The sequence below is a fragment of the Maniola hyperantus genome, chromosome 26 (genome assembly GCF_902806685.2).
Source record: "Maniola hyperantus chromosome 26, iAphHyp1.2, whole genome shotgun sequence".
Taxonomy (NCBI): Eukaryota; Metazoa; Arthropoda; class Insecta; order Lepidoptera; family Nymphalidae; genus Maniola; species Maniola hyperantus.
The window spans coordinates 4,280,610-4,298,314 of record NC_048561.1 but is presented as its reverse complement, the minus strand read 5'-3'; the positions used below and the strand labels follow the sequence as shown (position 1 = coordinate 4,298,314).

The 17,705-nt window shown below is 38.4% G+C and overlaps 3 protein-coding genes and 1 long non-coding RNA gene across 4 annotated transcripts in view; 1 reads left to right on the top strand and 3 right to left on the bottom strand.

Annotated features, from left to right (window-relative positions):
* The window catches only part of LOC138404242 (uncharacterized), a 107,499-nt gene that overhangs the window by 35,130 nt on the left and 54,664 nt on the right, over positions 1-17,705 (bottom strand). The gene's annotated exons all lie outside the window — the stretch shown is intronic.
* LOC117994138 (phosphate carrier protein, mitochondrial-like) overlaps positions 1-17,705 on the bottom strand; it is a 263,608-nt gene that overhangs the window by 194,454 nt on the left and 51,449 nt on the right. The window lies entirely within an intron of this gene.
* On the top strand, positions 2,942-7,108 carry LOC138404271 (uncharacterized). Its single transcript, XR_011238277.1, has 2 exons — positions 2,942-5,740; positions 6,585-7,108. It is a non-coding gene; the product is annotated as an uncharacterized lncRNA (long non-coding RNA).
* Positions 10,448-13,679, bottom strand: LOC138404133 (uncharacterized). Its single transcript, XM_069507372.1, has 2 exons — positions 12,058-13,679; positions 10,448-11,315 (listed from the first exon to the last, which is right to left on the bottom strand). Exons 1-2 carry the CDS (start codon positions 12,528-12,530, stop codon positions 10,448-10,450), a joined length of 1,341 nt encoding a protein of 446 aa, XP_069363473.1. The 5' UTR covers positions 12,531-13,679.

Below are 17,705 nucleotides of genomic sequence, written 5' to 3'. Positions count from 1 at the left end.
TGAAATCCTTCAACATGGTCATATTTTTTGGGATACTGCAATCTACTCATAATGGATTTTGTCAAATGATATCTCACAAGATCTCTCTCCAATTGTGGCATTTTTGAGACATTGTTGTATGTTAACGAACACATCCTTCTGCAGTCCAGGTAAGCAATTAGTCTGCCATAACCATTTTCTTATTGTTGACGGTGCCGCCAAAATAATCCCTTTTCTTCACATATAAATATACGTTGAGGGTGATTTATAATAAATCAAAAGACAAAATTCTTTCTCAGATTTTGTCCATTTTTTTCTTGATGTGGAACTTGTTAATTCCAGCAATATTTTTTGACGCCTGGCCTGAAAATTTTAAAGATTCAATAAGGAGCATTTTTTTGCCGCCTTTTAAACTAAGACGGCGTATTTTAGCTTGTTGAGTTTTTTTTTCTAAAACTGCGACAATTTTTTTTTTAATCGCTTTATTACAGACTGATAATGTGGCCAATTCCGCTGTACACAATCTTTAAACTAAACTAAAAAGACACGTCTAAATCTATTGCTATCCCTTTCATAATATTGCTTGCGGAAAAGGATAGCACTAGATTTAGACCTGTTAATTTAGTTTAGTTTAGAGATCGTGTACAAGAGAATCGGCCCCAGTATTCGTTCAGTTCAAAAAGTCTGCGACGTTTTAGTGCACGTTTAGTGGGCAGAGGCGAAATCGATGAAGATGTCAAGGAAGACTGCTTTGGAAGGTTAATGCGTTTCCTTGTATAAACTTTTTGAAGTGTTTTTACCTTCAAAGTCTCTGGAGAATTCTATGAAACATTTGTGTGTACAAACTATAAAGTAACTGGATAAGTAATTGTATTGTTTAATTATTACAGTCATCGATAAATAATTAAAACTAGATCGAGAATAAGGCAATAAGGAATAATAAATTAAAATTTTGAATAAACATATTTGTTTCTGTTTTAAAATTGACTTTTCATTAATATGAATATTATGAAAAAAAATTTAAATTAAATTACTAGCTAAAATGTTACCCAATAAATGCTCGCAGGTAAGCACTGTTTCCTACTCTTCCTCTTCCAGTCTCATTAGTCATTAGTATGTGCTGCTGATGCTGCTGAAAAATGATGATGTTCATATTGTTCAAGACTTTATCCTCTTGAACAATATGAACATCATAATTTTTTGAAATAAAATAATAATTGTTAACAATATTGCTTAACAAGTATTGGTACTATACGATTAATGAAAAGTTATGATAAAGTAAAGATTACCTGTCCTGTTGGTCTATACTAGATTTGATCATTTGCTCTTCTGATTGGTTTGAATTTTTAGTTTCAGTGACCTGAGCATGCATGACCGAGTGTCCTCGTTGTTTTTGTTAAAGCGTTCATTGACTGAGCCAGACAGAATCCAACCTAACGTCGTTTTTTGTGCAATGAGCTTCCCATTTTGGCTTTTCTTTATGCCCTCTTGCACTATTTGGCTGTTGTTTTATATCGTTTATATTGCAAGAGAGAGCACATAGACAATAGACAATACATATGACATTTAACTTAAGCGACTTCACACAACAATAATGATGAATTTATACAACATCTCCCTTTTTAAATAAATAAATTATTAAATTTTTTTAGTTTACTTTTTAAGAAGTTGAACACTATGACATGACATGACATTATTGAGTAAATTGCTAATTAGTTAATTACAAAGAGACAATTTTTTACATACATATAATAATAAGTAAGTTTTACATTGACATTTTAGTTAAAAAGTTACAAATCATATTTCGTAGGTAGGTCACTTCCGATAATGTTATCTTCTCTATATCCAAGTTAAAAGAATTGTAAATGTCCACGCCTTTTTCACCGACAGTGTGTAGCAATATGGTGGCTATTTTACGTTTTTCGGACGCAGCCTCCAGGTTCGTGGCAAGAAGAAACATCTGGAAACTCTGCCACCACTTCTTCCACTCCACTGCATTGCTCTGGCTATCAGCCTTCGAGACGACAAGTGTGGGAACATTATTAAAAATGTTTGATGTCGAACACGTGTCGTTTGCTGACATGAGTTGAGTTTTTTCCGTGTTCGGCATTTTGTATCGACTGATTTATTATTTAATTGACTTTAATGACTGGCTTTAATAAGTTTTAACAAAATCTTGGCACTTTTTAGTAGCTATTTGACTATTATTCATTTTAATTTCGACTTCTGACACCATGTTTTATATCGTTTATTGCAAGAGAGAGCACATAGACAATACATATGACATTTAACTTAAGCGACTTCACACAACAATAATGATGACTTTATACAACAGCTGTATATATTGGCACCTAATAGCATATCAATCGCCCTGGGAGTGTCAAAATGGGGATCTGCTAATTGTAAATTATGCAATTCTGGCTAGTCTAAGCTATGAATTTGACCTTCCGGTAAGACCGTTATAATGTTCTTCAGCACATAAGCTGTGACCTGTATTTTGCTGTCCAGGTTTGTCCTCGATCTTAGGTTGACCGTACGACATATTTCGATCTAATGGCTTTCTCACCTCCTAAACCAGTAATCATTCCGCTTACAGGAGTTTTCTTAAGACGCAACAGCTGGACTGCGGCTTCAGTAATAAAACTGGCCTGCGATCCTTGATCTAACAAAACCCTGAGGATGTGATTCTTACTAGCTTGAGTCTCGGTGTTTACTAATGCCGTAGGAAGTAAAACCTGACCGCAACTGGAAATCCTTTGAGTTGAAAGGAATTAAACTATTGGTGGAGCATTAGTTAAAGTGCTAGTACCCTCAACAGGTTTTTCTGACGTTGAACTGGAAGCTGTGCTCTAGATCTCATGATGCAAAAGAGAATGATGACGTAATTTACAAATCCTGCAGGATCCAGGATTTCTGCACTGAGAAAATGGAAATGCAAATGGAAATGGAATTATTGGCGAACTTTTTACAAAAACACAATTTGTGTTGCTCTGAACAATATTCACAGCGCATACCTGAGACATTTGTGGCTATAAAAGACTTTGGTTTGGAGTTAGAACCACTGGTATACTGTAGCAAAGGTTTTTTCGAATCTACATATTCTAATGCCCGAAAACGACTTTCTATGAAAGTTTTGAACTGGTCCAAGGTTGGCAATTTTTTCAAATCGACTGAGCTAGAAGTATGTATCTCCCACTGTTTGCGTGTTTCTCGGTCGAGTTTAAAAGAAACAATATGAATTATGATAATGTCCCATGTGCTCACATCAATGGCTATATTTTAAGGGCATTTAAACAGTCTATTATTGTTCGAGCGTAGTAGTTAAAAAACTTCAAGACTTTAAAAAAAAATTAAAAATTGGCGCTAATTGCATCTAAGTATTTTCAAAAACTTTAATGGACTTACCACTTCAGAAATAAATAAAAAAAACCTAACGTTAATAGGGGTTTATTTGATGTAAATGGTCTCCAAAGTAAATGAGTGACTTTTTTTAAATTCAAAATTAATCATAAAATTTGCTTTAAATTAGGAAAAATTCACAACAAATTAAAATGTACTTCATTAATTTAACTGTTTTTAGGGTTCCTAATCACCTCTTAACTACAGCGCGTTTTTTGATTCAATCACGTATTTAACTGATTGGTGTCCTCGTTCGTCAGTTAATGTTATTTTATAAGGCGATCTTGACCTACGTTTTATCTCATTTGTAGGACTCATTTCGATAAACTGCAAAGGTTAGAGTAAAAGACGAAAATTCTATGCGTTTTGACGGGGAAAGGCTATGAAACAATAAACATAGAAGAAAGTGGAGTTGTATAGAATAATGACTTATCACTTGTTGGTGATCCACGCTGACCTGATTTTGACATGACATTGACGTATTTACCAAGAAAATCACTACTGTGTTTAAATGGAAATGTTCCGAAAGGGCATTTCAGGCTGCAAGTTGAAATGGCAATCGGAAAGGGGGAACGCCCCGCACACTCGCACAGCCCCACGCTAACCCGTTGCGGGTAAGCGCGTGACGATACTCGTAACAAGGCTCAAATGGCACCTCCTGCCGAAACTAAATACGAGGCAGTATGGTTTCGTCCCCCAGCGCAGTACGGAGGACACCCTCTGTGATCTAGTGAATTACAAAAAGGAACAAATAAAGAAAAAGAACATTGTTGTCCTAATTTCATTAGACATAGAGGGCGCCTTCGACTGCGTTTTGTGAGCAGCCACTAAGCATCAGTTAAACAAAATGAACTGCCCCAGAAATTTAAAACATCTGATTGACAAATACCTTGAACAGGCAGATCCAGGTAACGTACGCGGGCAAAACATGTACAAAACCCACAACAAAGGGCTGCGTGCAGGGCAATATTGGGACCTATATTTTGGAACCCCCTATTGAACCCTTTACTCAATGAGTTAAGACGGAAATACTTCCAGGCCTTCGCAGACGACGTCGTTTTCGTGTTTTTTGGGAAGGCAATGCAGTGCATCCAAAACAAGGCCAACGAAACCCTTGACCTCATAAGCGCTTGGGGCATGGATAACAAAATATTTTAAATATTTTAAAATGAAGGCTGGTTAAATTCAGGATACGATTAGCGAGAATAAAGAAAAGTAAGAAACGGAGCAATGGCATAAACTTAGTTTCAAACAAAAGATAAATGATTTTCTAACTGACGACGAAAACAGTAGATTGACAGTTGGAAAAAAGAAACAATCACGCGCAGAAAGGTAGAAAGACAAATACGTCTTTTGCTGAGAACAAGTCTTTTGAATGATACGTTTCTTAACCTTCACAAGAAGTTCAACTACGCAACTGGGTTAAACATCTCCTAAGAGACATTCCGCTGAAATCGTCCTTTCTGGGTTATATTCCCTACAGCAGCTTCGAGAAAAACTTGTTTATTCTCAGTACACAGCAATAATGATTATATTGTTGGTGCTTTACACCAGGTAAAAATAAAGTATTCATTCAGTTCAGTGTATAACAATACACTAAACGTTTTCTTTTCTTTTTCTTTATTTTTGCGTTTCACATGCATCCACTTAAAATAATAACATATGAGACCCTGTAAGGGTATAGCAAGAGATAGATAAGTAAATTGTAATTATAAGATAATTCATTGTAATAAAACGAATCTAAACAATTGAACATAAAAATTACACATCGAAAATATTATCTAAACCACCGCAACGAGGCAGGGTGCCCAGAACGCTGGCAGCGTTACCTCGTTGAATGGCCAGACTAATATGCTGACCGAGGTAGCTGCCAGCCCTCAGGTCCCCCGTGGATTCCGCGAGACGGGATGAAAGGTCCTTAAAAAGGATCTAGCATCCTCGCCCCAAGAACCCATAGGCCCTATTCAGTGCGACGCGGACCGTCCGCACGCGGATGAGGTTTTGCGTCCGTCGCGGATGAATTCGTCGTTCAGTGCGATGCGGATCGTGATCGAGAGTGGTACAGTGTCATGGATAAAACTTTGAGTTTGGTGATTGCGGCCTATTTATTAAACAAAAGAAGAAGAAGACGCCATGGTAGAAGATTTAATGTGCATCCACTGGTTGAAAAAAGACTTCTTAAAGGAGAATTTGTATCCTTGTTTTCGGACTTGCGGGATGACGAAATGAAATTCTTCAAATATTTCAAGATGTCCATTAGGACATTTGAAGAGTTGCATGCGAAACTAGAGCCATCTTTAATGCGTTGCGATATATACAAGAAACCCATATGTTCGCGGGAGAGATTGGCTGTAACAATTAGGTAAGTAGGTACTTAAATTTAAAGGTTAAATAAATGAAAAAAAAAATTAATTAAAATTTTATAATCAATTTAAAATGTAATTATGTAATTAATTACAATGCAGTGTAATGACCGTGTTGCCAGCTTTCTAAAGACTCGTCCACATCACTCCCTGATAAGTGAGGTAAATCGTTGGTAGCGGTTGATGCAGATGTGTTGGGCGAGTTCATAGCTGGACCTCTAATTTCCATAGCTAGCTCCAGTATTTTAGTTCGAAATAACAATTTTTTATAATTATCGAAATCGTTTATAATAGGTGCTAGGGAATTAAAAAAACTGAAGTCATCGTCTGTAAGAGCCGTAGACGACGCAGAGTTTGTGGTGGAAGTGTCATTCTTTTTTTCTATTATTTTCAATAATTGTAACTCAAAGTCTGTCATACATCTCTTTCTTTTTCTCTGCCACGGTTTTGGAGAAGACAGCACAGGTGTCTGAAATGTTTCTTCTGTTGATGGCAAGTCCGGGGTCGTGGTAATAGGTAAAATACTTTGCGAGCTTTGCGATGACGTTGAAGCAACATTTTGGGAGCTCTGCGACGATGTTGAAGCCATACTTTCATGTGTGGGTTCAAAGTCCTTTGTGTCTTCCAAAAACGTCATTATATCGAAAAAAATATACTTCTTTTTGACACCCCCTGCAGAACCGGACTTTGATGTCTTAAGATTTGCTCTACACTTCATGTATGCATCACGGGCTGTCTTCCATCTTAACTGAACAGCTTTTTCTGTAAATTAAATAATATAAATAATAAAACAACACATGCTACTAACTTTACTTATTTAATACACACTTTTTTTTGTTGCAGGTACCTGACTACTGGGTCAAGAATGTCTGATTTACACATGGCATCTGACTGGCACATCTATCAACCCACAGCCACATGTCATTGTAGCAGACGCAGCTTTTGGCATTTCCAATACTATACTTCGTCCATACGCGCGTACAAATTTGACACACAAAAAAAAAATTTAATTACAGGTTAAGTCGTGCGCGCCGATACATAGAATCGAGTTTTGGTATATTGACAAACAAATTTGCAATATTCCAAAGATCTATCAATGTATCAACATCATTTGCACAAATTTTAATCAAAGCGTGCTGCATTTTACACAATTTCATTAGAGTACGCGATGGTTATACGGAAGAAGACGCTATGATTGTAGCTGGATTTACAGATTACAATGCTCGCATTAATGACAGTACACGATCGGGCAATACAATAAGAGATAATTTTGCAAATTACTTTGTCTCAAATGAAGGATCTGTACCTTGGCAAAATAGTTATATTTATTAGATAACACAGATGTTTCAATAAACATTACTTACCGATTTGTTTTTTTTCTTCACCTGAACTATCTCCGAAATTCGGACAAACAGCTTCGCAAACATCTATCCATGCCTTTAATTTCGCGTCTTTATTTTTATATAAACTATCGCGGAGATTCCAAAGGCATGGTCGAAGTCGTACTTCTTGTATGACCCTCTCGGTTTGCACATTTGACACAGCCGCCATGACATCGACAGTACCTTACGTCCGCTCCGCGCGACTGTCCGCCGAGCACTGAACAAATACATTAGAACCAAGCACCGTCCGCCCGCGGACATCCGCGGCGCGGAGGAGCGGCGCGGAGCGATTACGACCGCGCGCGGATAGCTCTCCGCGACGCGGACAGCTCCGCGTCGCTCTGAACGTGCTGTTAAGGTTTCATACATTTTACCGTCCGTCGCGGACGTCCGCGTAGGTCATCCGCGTCGCACTGAATAGGCCCATAGTAGTCATTCACATTGACTCGCGGGCGCGGTGGCGGGCGCGGTCACGAAATATCAAACATATGGCGTAATATCCAAGTGTTCACATACGAAACGCACGTGCGGTCTAAGTAGCGGGCAAGCTAGCGACTGGCGCGCGCGCGCCGCTCGCGGCAATATCAAATGCGTGAGATGTTTGTGTGTGTTTACGTCGAACTAGCGGCGGAGCGCGCGATTCACTCGCGACGTCAGGTAAGTTCAACCAGTATGAACTTGTCGCTAGAAACGGTAGCACGTCTCCATCATGTCTTTCAATACAGAAGAGTTTATTAGTGCTGTTCAGGCTAGAACTCCGATTTGGCAAAGCAAACACAGGCATCATATGAACAGAAATATTCTCAATAAGCTATGGAAGGAAATTGCGGAATTGTTTCCTGAAATGGAGGGTGAGTAAATGAAATATTGTGGGTACCTATTTTTAACTTTTTATTTTTCTAAAGGAATATTATGACAGACTACAAAAGATACAAAAATATATTACAAAGATGGCGACGTATATATTGTTAGCGCACTTATGATAATTAATTATCTCTTACAGAAGTCACGTGATGTGTTGCATCACCATCTTGAATCGATTGGTATAAAAGCGAGTATTTGATGATTCTTAAGGCAGTCTGTGTTCAACCTCAGACTCATTCGACTATTAAACGCTTTTGTGTTTAGGTCGCATTTCTGATTGAGTGGTTACAATAGCAATTGTGCCCTAATCAAGTTAATATTGCAGTAAGGTTATTATGAAAGGCAAAACTCTCGATAAACCGCTGTGTGTCGTGGTTAATATTTAACTTCACTTCTGGTATGTTTATATCAGAAGTGGGACGGTACCTAATTGCCTACCCGCTTTTGGTTCATCTGACCGAAATTAGAATCAGTTCAAAATAAAGTGTTTCAACTTGATTTTATTTAAAGTTGCGTAGTAGTTTTGCGTTTTGTGTATTCCGTGTTAGTGTTGTGATTGAATGTCCGAACAATCGCATTGTAGTAAACGGTAACGTGATTTAGTTAATTTTGGTGAAAATAATTAGACGTAGCATCTCGGAATTCACTACCGACGTGACGTGATTAGTGCTGTCGTTTAAGGTACCAGTAGAATGTAGATGGTACGCGTGTTGGCCGATAGCTAGTTCATACACTTCGCTTAAAATGAAGGTTTGTTAAAGTATTTCGAGGTTAAACATAAATCGACTTATTACTTTTATGTGACAGAAAGACGGACTCAACAGTCGGTTAAAGGAATTTCATATGTACCTAGAAGTAATTATTTTCAAATACCCACAAGTTTTGACTAGTTGTTATGAAAACAAGTTTAAGTTTTGACGCAAAATAAAAGTAATTAATGTGTGTTAGAGTGACTAAACAATAGTCGAGTCGCGTGGTAATTCTAAAGTTAACTTTTGTCACGAGGTGACAAATAAAAGTCGGTGATATTCCCACTGCAGTCATACAGACGGTACCCGTAATATTTGTTTGATAGTGGATCAAGTTATGTTTTGATCTGCAAAAGTTTACGAAATTAAAGATTGAAATGAATATCTCTGGTTAGAATTTTCTTGTTTAATGTGATCGCTTCAACATGGCGGATAGTATTAGAGGAGTTGGTTTACCAATGACTAGACTGCAACAGATATCCATGCTGTTAGTGAACGCTGTTGTAGGGTTGGGACTCATTCTGCAGACTGCCGCAGGCATTCATTGTGAATGCTGTCGTAGTGTGAGAATTGGTTATACAGACTGCAACAGGTATCCATGCTGTTAGTGAACACTGTTTGTAGTGGGTGGTGATACACGGCTAGGATGATCCTGAACATCATCTAGCTCAAACCACAGGTGATACAAGCCAACCCCTCCTTTACAGTCCAATGAAGAAGTTAAACTGTAACAGGCATCCATGCTGTAAGTGAACGCTGTTGTAGTGTTGGGATTGATTCTGCGGACTGCCGCAGGCATTCATTGTGAATGCTGTCGTAGTGTGAGAATTGGTTATCCAAACTGCAACGGGTATCCATGCTATGAATGTTGTTGTGGTGACTAGTGATACACGGCTAGAATGATACTGTATGAACATCATCTAGAACTCGTGTATCGACATATTGTGGAACTTTATTAAGTGTGTCTAATTCGTGTGAATGTTTTCAGCTCTTCATTAGACCACTACGCTGTTGTAGGGTTGGGACTGATTCTGCAGACTGCCGCAGGCATTTATTGTGAATGCTGTCGTAGTGTGAGAATTGGTTATATAGACTACAACAGGTATCCATGCTGTTAGTGAACGCTGTTGTAGTGTTGGGATTGATTCTGCGGACTGCCGCAGGCATTCATTGTGAATGCTGTCGTAGTGTGAGAATTGGTTATCCAAACTGCAACAGGTATCCATGCTATAAATGTTGTTGTGGTGACGTGATACACGGCTAGAATGATACTGTATGAACATCATCTAGAACTCGTGTATCGACATATTGTGGAACTTTATTAAGTGTGTCTAATTCGTGTGAATGTTTTCAGCTCTTCATAAGACCACTACGCTGTCCGAGGGCGGAAGCGTTTGCAGGACGGCCGATTGTTAGCGCACTTATGATAATTAATTATCTCTTACAGAAGTCACGTGATGTGTTGCATCACCATCTTGAATCGATTGGTATAAAAGCGAGTATTTGATGATTCTTAAGGCAGTCTGTGTTCAACCTCAGACTCATTCGACTATTAAACGCTTTTGTGTTTAGGTCGCATTTCTGATTGAGTGGTTACAATAGCAATTGTGCCCTAATCAAGTTAATATTGCAGTAAGGTTATTATGAAAGGCAAAACTCTCGATAAACCGCTGTGTGTCGTGGTTAATATTTAACTTCACTTCTGGTATGTTTATAATATTAAACGATTGTTCTCCCAAAAATATTTCGTGAATAAACTCCGAATTTGTTTAGCTCGATTTGATGGATTGTTGTTTCTTCCAGTTTGTCGCCATTGGTGCTGAGTTTCAGTTGTTAACTCATCATTGAAATTGTAACCATCTATATCAATTACAATATTATGCAATAAGCAAGCGGTTTTGATAATCAGGCGTGCATGTTTAACATCAGTTTCAATAGGTTTTAACAAAACTCGCCATTTATTGCATAAAATTCCAAATGCACACTCCACGGTTTTTCTCGCTCTTGACAATCTATTATTAAAATGTTCTCTCTCTTGATTCAATGTTCTTTGTGGATATGGACGCATAAGATACTCTTTAAGAGGATAAGCTTCATCGGCTACTATAACATATGGAGCTGTTATATTAGAATTGGGTAATGTTCTTGGTTCTGGAATATTGAATGCGCCTCTTTCGAGTAACCGGTTCAGGGACGAGGCGTTGAATGTACCGCCGTCGCTTTGCTTTCCTCTACCTCCCACTTCAATAGTTAAAAATCTTTTGTTCGCATCAGCCACAGCTTGCAAAACAATAGAGAAATAATGCTTGTAGTTAAAAAATGCCGATCCTGATCGTTTAGGTCGTTTAATTCTACAATGTTTACCATCTAAGCTGCCAATGCAGTTAGGAAAGTTCCACATTTTCTCAAAATCTGAAGAAATATGCTTAAGCTGGTCTTCAGATGGCAGTGGCATGTGGACATTCAAATTTTTTTTCCAAATAGCTTCACAGGTACTATAAACAATCTCAGACACTGTACTAACACCCAAACGAAAGCTATAAGCCAAAGATCGAAATGCCAACCCAGTGGAAAGATATCTGAAACATATAAAAAAAATACAATTATTACGTAAAATTTAAATATATCTATACTAATTACTTTATATACCTACTAAAATTATATAAGGCATCAACACTAAACAATATTTAATTTTTATAGAAAAGGCTTTAAGAAAAAAATGGAAGAATATTCGGGACCAATTTATGAAAGAGTTTAAAAAAATTCCGGTTTCTCGTTCTGGAGATGCTGGAACTGATCAAAACACTTCAATGTGGCCATATTTTCAAATGATGCAGTTTATAAAAGATGACGTTACCCCAGAATTAAATGAAGGCAATTTAGATGAAACTGCTGATGGAAACTGTAGTGATAATAATGAACGGTCCCCAACTCCCCAGTCAATAGCTGGTTCATCTACAAGTACACAATATACGAGCACCAAACGTAAATGTGCACAAGATGTAAGACAGGAATTCATGGAATTAGAGAAGAAAAAGTTGGAATTATTACAAATTAAACTGTCGCAAAGCAGCGAAAGGCAAGAACAAGATTGCGAAGACCTGTTATTTTTTAAAAGTCTGTTGCCGTACATGAAGGAGTTTACTCCTATGCAAAAATTACGTACGAGAAACAAAATTACAGAAGTTGTTATGAATGAAATTAATAGTTTCACGTCCCAGGCTTACCATAGTTACAATAGTTACGAATATAACACATCAAATTATGGAAATTAAACTTTAAATATAATTAACTACGAAAATTCTTTTTTTTTAAACTCACCTTATAGTTACAAATAGTCTTTCTTCGGGTTTTATGCTTTTATGAAAATTTGTGTCTACTTTTGAAATCTCACTCCTTATTGAATCCAATATGTAATCAAAACAGTTGACTGTCATCCTGGTATATCCAAAAAATCTTGAAGGATGTTCTCTCAAATTACTATATAAAGTATGAAATTCACCATACTGTTCTCTTTCTTTATTAATTTCGTGCACACCAATTCTAATTTTTAACATCTCCCACTTTAGATATGAATTTTCGGTTAAAAATAAAAGATCGTCGTCCATGTTTACAATCTCTGACAACACGTCACACTCGCGCAAACGCCTGGCGGCTAATGTGAACACGAACTCGCCACTTCTCCGGCCCCGCACCCGCCGCCGCGCCCGCGCTTTCCAACGTGAACAAGTACATAGTCTCCACCCCAAAAGGCACAAAAACATGAAACAATTTTCTATATTCTCATTTCTCATATTTGCGCCTCCTGGCCCTTTCTGCCTTAGTAGCTGCCGCTCCGGCCGCCACGAAGGTCGCCTGTAAGTGTGACAGCGCCAGTGTATCCCACACAAGCGAGCTTCCTTGCTTCCACGGGACAAGAGTCATACCGTTTGGTCTATTGCCATCGCTACGTGCCAAACCATTTGGTTCCAATACTGCAGATACATTAGCCGTGACAAGAGACCTACGTATGACTCCGTTCAAGGAAGCATGACGGGAAAACGACCGGCACTTTTGGCACATACAAGACCGTGGTGACTATATACGTCCACTGCCTAAAGAATAAATTAAAAATTAAATCACAAGCTTCATTGTTAAATTTTGGAAAGTATTCTATAAGGGTCGAAAGGTATGATTTCTCGGTGTTCCAGTTTTCTTTTCAGGTAAAGGTTCCTGCGACACAGTATAGGATAAGGCTGTGTTAGTACATTTTCTTCTGTTTGGCTAGAATTTGTTTCGTGTTCATGTTTCGCGAGAGTTCAAGATGCACGAAGCATGAAGATTGTTGCCGAAAGCCCCCGCCCGTGCGAGGGGCTGACCGCTCCGCCGAGCTCCGATTATTACACAGCTTTGGGTGATGCTTAGTATTTCCACAGCTGAAATGAAGCTCCCGGTGGCATGCAGTCGCGGTAGCTGTGGTTTCCCAAACAATGGAAACAAAGTTGTTCGCTATCGACCAAATCCTTTCGTGCAAAGGGCGACATGGATTTGAATTCCGCGCAAATTGTTATGGAGGAATGTTTCGAATCCCCACAGCATACACGGCTGCTTAACTTCAGCAGCGGCATAATGAACCGATCTGCGAGCGGGCTTCCCTTGCCTCGAGTTATTATATTCATTTTGCTTGCTGAATTTTTGATCCCGAATTCGTACACTCGATTAAGCGGCATTCCGTTTCTACCTACATCCTATGACAGTTTCTAAAAATTCAACTAAGTCCGAATTTTCGGTATATTATCCGATTCGCAACCAAATATCATCTCTGTATATTCTGGGGCACGCGTCTATACAATTTTTGTCCATCTTTTGTTCAAACAGAGATTTAAGTGTCGTTGGTAGTTTTGATAGGCATATATGTAAAAGTATAAATGACCATTCCGAAATATAAAATCTGGGGAGCTCCAATTGATTAATCGCCATATTGTTTTTAGTGACAGGGAACATAATCTTAGCTCCTATCTTAGATAAGATGTCTACGAGGTTTTCATTGTTTCTTATGGCCCGCCCTTAATTTCATCATTGTTGTGCCGCAACCACTGATCTTGTTCGTCAACCTTTTCTTGAAGTTGTGAGATGGTGAGACAATGGACCGCCTGGATCATTTCAGGAACAACCTCACTGATGGCTTCAACGTTGTTTACTCTTATTTCGATTTTATTCAGGACAATATGAACAGGCATCATCACTAGGACTTCAGAACTGAAATTGAACTTGGTTGTATATATTTTACGAAAGTATTCATATTTCACTGGCATTTCCGGATTCTGACTGTTGTAGTTTTCTAATACCTAAATCGCTGGACAAAATATACTTGGATTTTCCTCTTGCATAATGTGATTCAACAGACTTCAGAGACAATAGAAAATTAATGATTTGAGATTTTTTAATCTGGAATTTGCAAGATTTATAAACTCCGCCTCGATTTTCTTTCAAAATATTTGAGATGATATAAATTTAGAAGAAATATCTTTCACGACGCCACCCTGTTTTATGTGTCTTTGAAGGTTAGACCTCTGGGTATATCACATTTAATCGCAGTACTTTTAATTTTTCCTCCTTTAGAAACCTCTTCCAATGCGCGCAAAATAACATTTTGAACATTTGCGTTAAAAGCAAGAAACATGAACATGCCACAACACGTTTGCCAGTGCTTCGGCTTCACAGATGGACCACAATGGGTGGGGTTTAACAATTAGACTTGTCACCGGCAAAGAAATTAGCATACGTCATGTCGTGTCTATCCGGTGAACCCCGTGGATTGGTCCAACACCTCAAGATTGCGGTTTTTTTTTTATTGCAAAAAGAAAACATACAGCATTACCATAACATTAAAATTAATACATAAGATTATTACATGGGCCAGTTAAGTTTTCAACGTTAAGTTACACATATCTTAAGGTGGGAGTCTGATCTAGTTGCAGACAATGAGGCGTGTGCCCACAATGACGAGATGGGTCCTGTCCTTGCTATTAAGGCTTGTTAAAAGATGAAGGATATATGTAGTATTACCTGTGATCTTTTAATGAAACGGTATCAGAATACTTGGCGTTTAGGTGACGTACACATTGACCAAATTTTGAAATTACCTACTATTTCGGGGCGGCTTAGCGGTCTTCGGTCACAATTTTAAACTATATGTACGCTCCCGCCTTACGTACGCCGCGCCCGCGTGGTATGCACTAGCCACGGAGGCCACAAAGAAAACCATCAGAGCGCAACAAAACATCGCGCTCCGAAGGATTGTGAACGCCCCTCGGTACGTAAGGAACTCCACCATACAGAGAGACTTACGTATCGAGGACATAGACAAGTTTGTTGAACGGCTGGCCAGGAAGCTGTTCGACCGTGCGGACCAATCAGCACACGCCCACTTGCGGGACATCGCCCCATGGCACGCTCGTCCTCCAGACAGGAAGGCTCTACCTCGCGACCTCGTTTCGAGTCGGGTTGCGAGGTAGAGTAGACGCCTAGAAGCATCGGCCCGAGCCGAACAGATACCATTTATGCCCCGCAAGGGGCTATCCAACGACCGCACCGTCTTCACGGTGCGCGATTGCAACCATCCGCAGGGGGCAAATCAGCCCCGAACGGATTTCCCCCGCTTCCGTAAGGAGGCGCGAGAAGACCCCGTCGTTCGAAGAATCGATTCACCTCTTGCTTCCGATCGAAGAACACCTGTAAGAACCTTGAAGTACTGTGAACCTAGAGAACCATTGTGAACCTAGTAAATAGTGAATATTGTGATCAAGAAATACAGTCCACTGAACCCTAGAGGAATTTGATTCTGAATCCCTCCCCAACATAAGTTATAGGCCAGGGATGGCGAACCTTTATGCGTATACGTGCCAATTTTCTGGAATAATATTTAATGACGTCGCAGCCGTGCCATCAAATATTCTTGACTTTGTGATCAGTGGAAAAATAATGTAAAAAAACAATATCAACTCAAAGCTCTATATTTACCAAAAATACAATTACAAGAGCAATTAAAAATTAGTGCGACTTCTGTTGTTGCAGATTGGACGATAATTGACTTATATTAGGGTTGTACGATGTTACTTTTAGCAGAATGCATGCTGAACTTGATTCATCAGTCAGTCTATTTCTAACAGAGTCTTTGATGTTATTCATCTCTGAAAACAATGACTCGCAGGCATATGTTGATGAAAATACAGTTAGAATAGCGTGAGCCAGCTTCTTTAAACAATTAAATGTTTCTGGCAACGCATTCCAGGTTTCTAAAATTTTATTATTGGCATCTTTACTTATATTACTGGTCAATCTTTCTGTTTCAATTAACTCTAATTCTTTTCTCATGTCTATGAATTTTTGTATCCAAATTGAACTAGATTGGGAATCAATCAGCTGCATTTCAAAATCTTCAATTTCCAACCAATCGAACTGGGAGAAGTTCAGTGTATGAAAGGTCGTTACATCTGGGTACATAATAAACTTGACCGTTTCTGATAATTCTTTGAACTGAGAAAATCTTGTTGAAAATTCCTTAATTGAAGAATCAATCACAGAGATAAATTCCTCAGTAATATTTTCTGCATTTGTTGTCTCATGTATATCAGATTCATTGATATATTTTTTCAAGTATGGAAAATACTTGTAGTTTTTTGCGATAATATCGTTTCTGAAAACTTGCAGTTTAGCCTCAAAGGCGCGAATGAGATCGATCATGACGATTATTGTTTTGTTTGTGCCTTGAAGCTTCACATTTAACGTATTTAAGTGTTGGCATATGTCTGTAAAAAACATCAATTTTGAAAGCCACATGACGTCCAAAAGCTGTGGGTATTGTTCAATTTTTCCCTCATTTTGCAGAAACAGTCTGATTTCTTCCAAGCATTCAACAAATCTTTCAAGTACAGACCCACGACTCAGCCACCGAACATTATTATACATGAGTAAGCCATTATACACGGAGTTGACTTCATCCAACAAAGCGTCGAACTTTCGCTTGTTTAAAGCCTGAGCAGAGATGAGGTTGACTATTTTCGTAACTACTGCCATAACATTATCAAGAGATGTTAAACCGCTCTTAGCGCATAAGGCTTGTTGGTGAATGATGCAGTGGAATTCAAGAATCGAATGTCCTACTTCAGTTTGAAATAAACTTATGAAACCAATTTTTTTACCCACCATACTCGGAGCACCATCAGTTGTTACAGAAACAACTTTTTTTATATCAATTTCTTTTTCAACTATCGAATTTTTAACTGCCGTACAAATATCTGCGCCCTTTGTAGTTGTTGGTAACGATTTTATCGCAATTAATTCCTCCTTAATGACGTTTCCTACGCAGTATCGAGCAAAAACAGCTAAACGTGCAGATTTTGTGACGTCAGTGCTTTCGTCGAGGCATAGCGATATAAATGAAGCAGAGTGAATGTCAAGCTTTTGTTGCTCTGTAACATTTTCAGCCAATTTTAAGATTCTTTCCTTTATTGTGTTTCTGGACAAAGGAGTATCTTTGATGCGCTGAATTATCTTATTTTTATTCTCGAAATCAGCAAAAAGAGAAGGCGCGCATGCTAACCAGGCTTCCTTTAAAAACTCGCCTTCTTGAAAGGGTTTACTATGCCGAGCAATGACATTTGCAGCCGTGTAACTTGCCGCACTTGTATGACAATTTTTGCCAACAAATTTATTTATTGATGTTGACTGTTTGTTTCTGTCTTTCAAAGCACTCGCAATTAATTCCTTTTGCTCTGCTTCGCTTTTTTGACAAATGGATTTGTGATTTGTTTCAAAATGCCGTTTAACGGAAGATGTTCTACATACCATGGTGCCAGAACATAAAACACACACTGCTTTGTCACCTTTATTAATCACGCCGAATTTATCAGTCCACCAAGTCTGAAATTCTCTAGTATCCTTGCTATTTTGCACTTTTAGTTTCTTTGCTGAACTAGCCATATTAA

What these genes read in the sequence shown, in the direction of transcription:
- LOC138404133 (XM_069507372.1), bottom strand. Translation starts at nt 12,530, where the DNA reads ATGAGAAATGAGAATATAGAAAATTGTTTCATGTTTTTGTGCCTTTTG. An exon ending in AGACTATTTGTAACTATAAG is followed by an intron (nt 11,316 to 12,057) that starts GTGAGTTTAAAA and finishes TATATGTTTCAG; the next exon opens with ATATCTTTCCACTGGGTTGG.